Here is a 3,299-nt window from a genome sequence, read left to right as displayed (position 1 = left end):
CTGTGGACCGATGAGGTTAAAATAGAACTTTTTGGCCGGAATGAGCTAAGGTACATTTGGAGAAGAAAGGGCACAGAATTTAATGAAAAGAACCTCTGACCAACTGTTGAGCATGGGGGGGGATTAATCATGCTTTGGGGTTGTATTGCAGCCAGTGGCACATGGAATATTTCACGAGTAGAAGGAAAAATGGATTCAATAAAATTTTAGCAAATTTTGGATGCTAACTTGGTGCCATCTGTGAAAAAGCTGAAGTTAAAGAGAGGGTGGCTTCTACAAATGGATAATGATCCTAAACACACCTCAAAATCCACGGTGGATTACATCAAGAGGCGTAAATTGAAGGTTTTGCCATGGCCTTCACAATCTCCTGACCTCAACATAATTGAAAATCTATGGATAGACCTTAAAAGAGCAGTGCGTGACAGACAGCCCAGAAACCTCAAAGAACTGGAAGACTTTTAGAAGGAAGAATGGGCGAAGACACCTCAAACAAGAATTAAAGACTCTTGGCTGGCTACAAGAAGCGTTTCCAAGCTGTGATACTTACCAAAGGGAGCAGTACAAGGTATTAACTCTACAGGGTGCCCAAACTTTAGCAGACGCCATTCATTTGTTTTGTTATTTTGAAAGTGTAAATGATGGAAATAAAATCTAACTTTTTAGTGACATATTATACAAATGTCTAATCTGTCATTTGATGCCTGTGAGATTTTTCCATCTTTTCTTGGCTTCTTTATGCACATTAGTACAAATTCTTACCAGGGGTGCCCAAACTTTCGAGCCCCACTGTACCTGGACACTAACGGCTCTTAACTGATCATTTATGCTAAAGGTCTTTTCATAGCTAAAGGTTTTATTGTTATTTTTATATTGTTTTTCTCTCTATACTGTATTTTTCTACCTTTTTTGTAAGCTGTTAAACTGCTGCTGAAAAATTCAATTTCCTTGCGGGAGTCAAAGAGAAGTCAATGTCAATATCAACATTGAGGTATTTGGTCAAAAATATTGTGATATTTGATGTGCCTTTTGCTAAGAATCATGGGAGCTGTAGTGTGGAAAGCAGGCAAAAGTAATTGTTGTGACTAGGTTAACTAGGTGTTGAGTTCATGAAAAGCACTATATAAAATTAAATTTATTATTATTATTGACGACCTCCTAACCAGTCCCTCCAAGATTTTGCAGCCTTTGAGATTGTTGTGGCCCAAAATGCCTATAATTTTTGTATAGTTCTATAAAAAATAAAAAGGAAACTTGTTCTGAGGAGAATAAAACTACTATAGGCTGAGTTTTCCTAGGACCTCAAGATGCTGCAAATGTTGGTATACTATAAAAATGGCCGGTGGATTTAAAGACAAAATTTAACATGTCTGTGGCTTGTTGATCTTTAGATTGTTAGATCTTTAGATTTCAGTGGCTTCAGAGTGAAAAAAAAGCGTTACAGCGTACATTGACATTAAAACGTAGACAGGTTGGCAGGATGGTCCGACAGGTTTTGTCTTTCGCTGTACGTTTTGTTGGTAAATGTGAGATGTTTAAGACACACACGTCTCGTTAAACAAGGAAATGAATATGGCCACGTACGTGTAAAGTCAACCCGTTCTTACGCCCGCTTGGTCATTGGCTCTCAGAGTCACATACTGATACAAAGTCTGACAAGTGGGACTGCTGAGATTGGTTTAAGTTGCAAAAAACTCTTATTTTTGGTCAAATTTGCAAGTTGCACCAAAGTCACGGTGATTGGTTGAATTTGCGTAAATTGGTGCAATTGCGACATTGCGAGATCCTGGAGGGACTGCCTAGCAGATACAGGATTTCTTACCTTCTTCATCATCTTTACTTGCCCCTTAAGTCTCTGAACATCTTGGAGTACAAGTCTTTCTGTTTGTCCAAGCTGTCTTTATAGCATCTGAAACATGGAATCAAGTCAAGGGTAGCATCGTCATTTTAAACTTACTAACAACTGAGCCGTACCGCCTTGACAACACAATTCATTCTAAATTCATTCATTCTTCCTGAATGGGTCAACAACAGTTCATCTTACATTGCCACTTTCCTCAGTAGGTTGTTAATGTCACAGTCAAAGGGCTTCTTTGCTTGAGCAGTTATGAGGCAACCCTGGGCGCTCTCGTACTCATGCAGCTCCAGATATGCCTGACAGAGATGACATCAGTCTGAATAATGGAATTGTTATCTAGAGAGTATGCAATTAACAACGAAGGTGGGGGACAGGCTGCACATGGATCCCTAGTGGCATCTGTGGCTCACACAGTGTTTAAAGTAAAAAAAACTGTTTTACAAAAAATTACTAGTTCTTCATGCAACATTAAACAATATATGATACAATTCTCCAGGGATTGAACATCTATTGCGTCTGTTCCTGCCTGTGCCGTCACCATCCCTACCATCCTTATTTTTAACCTTCCTAGTGACTTCAAAACATTTAATATCAAGCACAAGACCTCCAAAAGCCTGTGAGGCTTTTTATCTGATGATTTGGGACACAAAACGAAAAGCGCCATCTGACCTGCCCGCAGCGGAAAAGAGCCTTTGTGTTGGCAGAGTCTATCTCCAAGGCTTTGTTGCCATATTTCAGGGCTTTGTGAGGGCAGTCCAGACGGAGCTCCGTGAGAGAAAGGTTTAGATAGAGAGGAAGCAGTGCTGTCTTGATCCCCTCCACCTCTGCACCGCTCTGTGTTTCCCTGTTCCCCAGCAGCTTTGTTGCCTGGGGGCCAAGCACAGAACCCATTACAAAATACATTTTTCATTTTTACTATTACAGTAAAATGAAGGCAACAAATACCTGTAACTAGAGCGTTGTTTCTTTATGCACTTTTCATGATCTACCTGTTTATAGCGATCTTTGGCGTTGTCATAACGGCTCTGCTTGAAACAACGGTTGCCAAAGCTGCGTAGTGTGTTGACAACTTCGAAGAGCGTGGACAGAGGAACTGTGTTCTGATCCTCCTGAAGACAGATAAGAGAAGGTAACAAGCAATGGAAAGGACATTTTTCTACCTCATTCTGTCTTATTTTGGCTATTAAAAAATATATATTGAAAAAAAAAAAGCAATAGAGGCCATAATGCAAAGTTTCAAGGTGCATAATCAATAGGAAGACTGCATGTGCATAGTCTATATCGACGACGATTCATGTAGGGGATTGGTCCGGAAAATCCTCCAGATGTCCCTCATTTTTGGCCGGATGCCCCTCACCTTCCGCTTTCTTTGTGTTGGCATTCTAACCTCTGGTCGATTTCTGAGGACTATGGTTAACTGCTCCTCAGATCTCTGCAGGGT

At 40.3% G+C, this 3,299-nt stretch overlaps 1 protein-coding gene across 3 annotated transcripts in view; it reads right to left on the bottom strand.

Moving 5' to 3' along the window:
* fkbp6 (FKBP prolyl isomerase 6) overlaps nucleotides 1-3,299 on the bottom strand; it is a 6,933-nt gene that overhangs the window by 1,566 nt on the left and 2,068 nt on the right. For all 3 annotated transcript variants that reach the window (XM_032542378.1, XM_032542376.1, XM_032542377.1), the window contains 4 exons: nucleotides 2,848-2,967; nucleotides 2,528-2,725; nucleotides 2,045-2,154; nucleotides 1,823-1,909 (listed from right to left, as the gene is read on the bottom strand). In XM_032542378.1, the coding sequence (XP_032398269.1) occupies nucleotides 1,837-1,909; nucleotides 2,045-2,154; nucleotides 2,528-2,725; nucleotides 2,848-2,967 (501 nt within the window). In that variant the 3' untranslated portion in view covers nucleotides 1,823-1,836. The remainder of the gene's footprint in view (nucleotides 1-1,822; nucleotides 1,910-2,044; nucleotides 2,155-2,527; nucleotides 2,726-2,847; nucleotides 2,968-3,299) is intronic.

Source organism: Etheostoma spectabile, chromosome 18 (assembly GCF_008692095.1).
Source record: "Etheostoma spectabile isolate EspeVRDwgs_2016 chromosome 18, UIUC_Espe_1.0, whole genome shotgun sequence".
In the NCBI taxonomy this organism is placed as follows: Eukaryota; Metazoa; Chordata; class Actinopteri; order Perciformes; family Percidae; genus Etheostoma; species Etheostoma spectabile.
The sequence above is the reverse complement of the archived record's forward strand: the minus strand, read 5'-3'. Positions and strand labels throughout refer to the sequence as shown.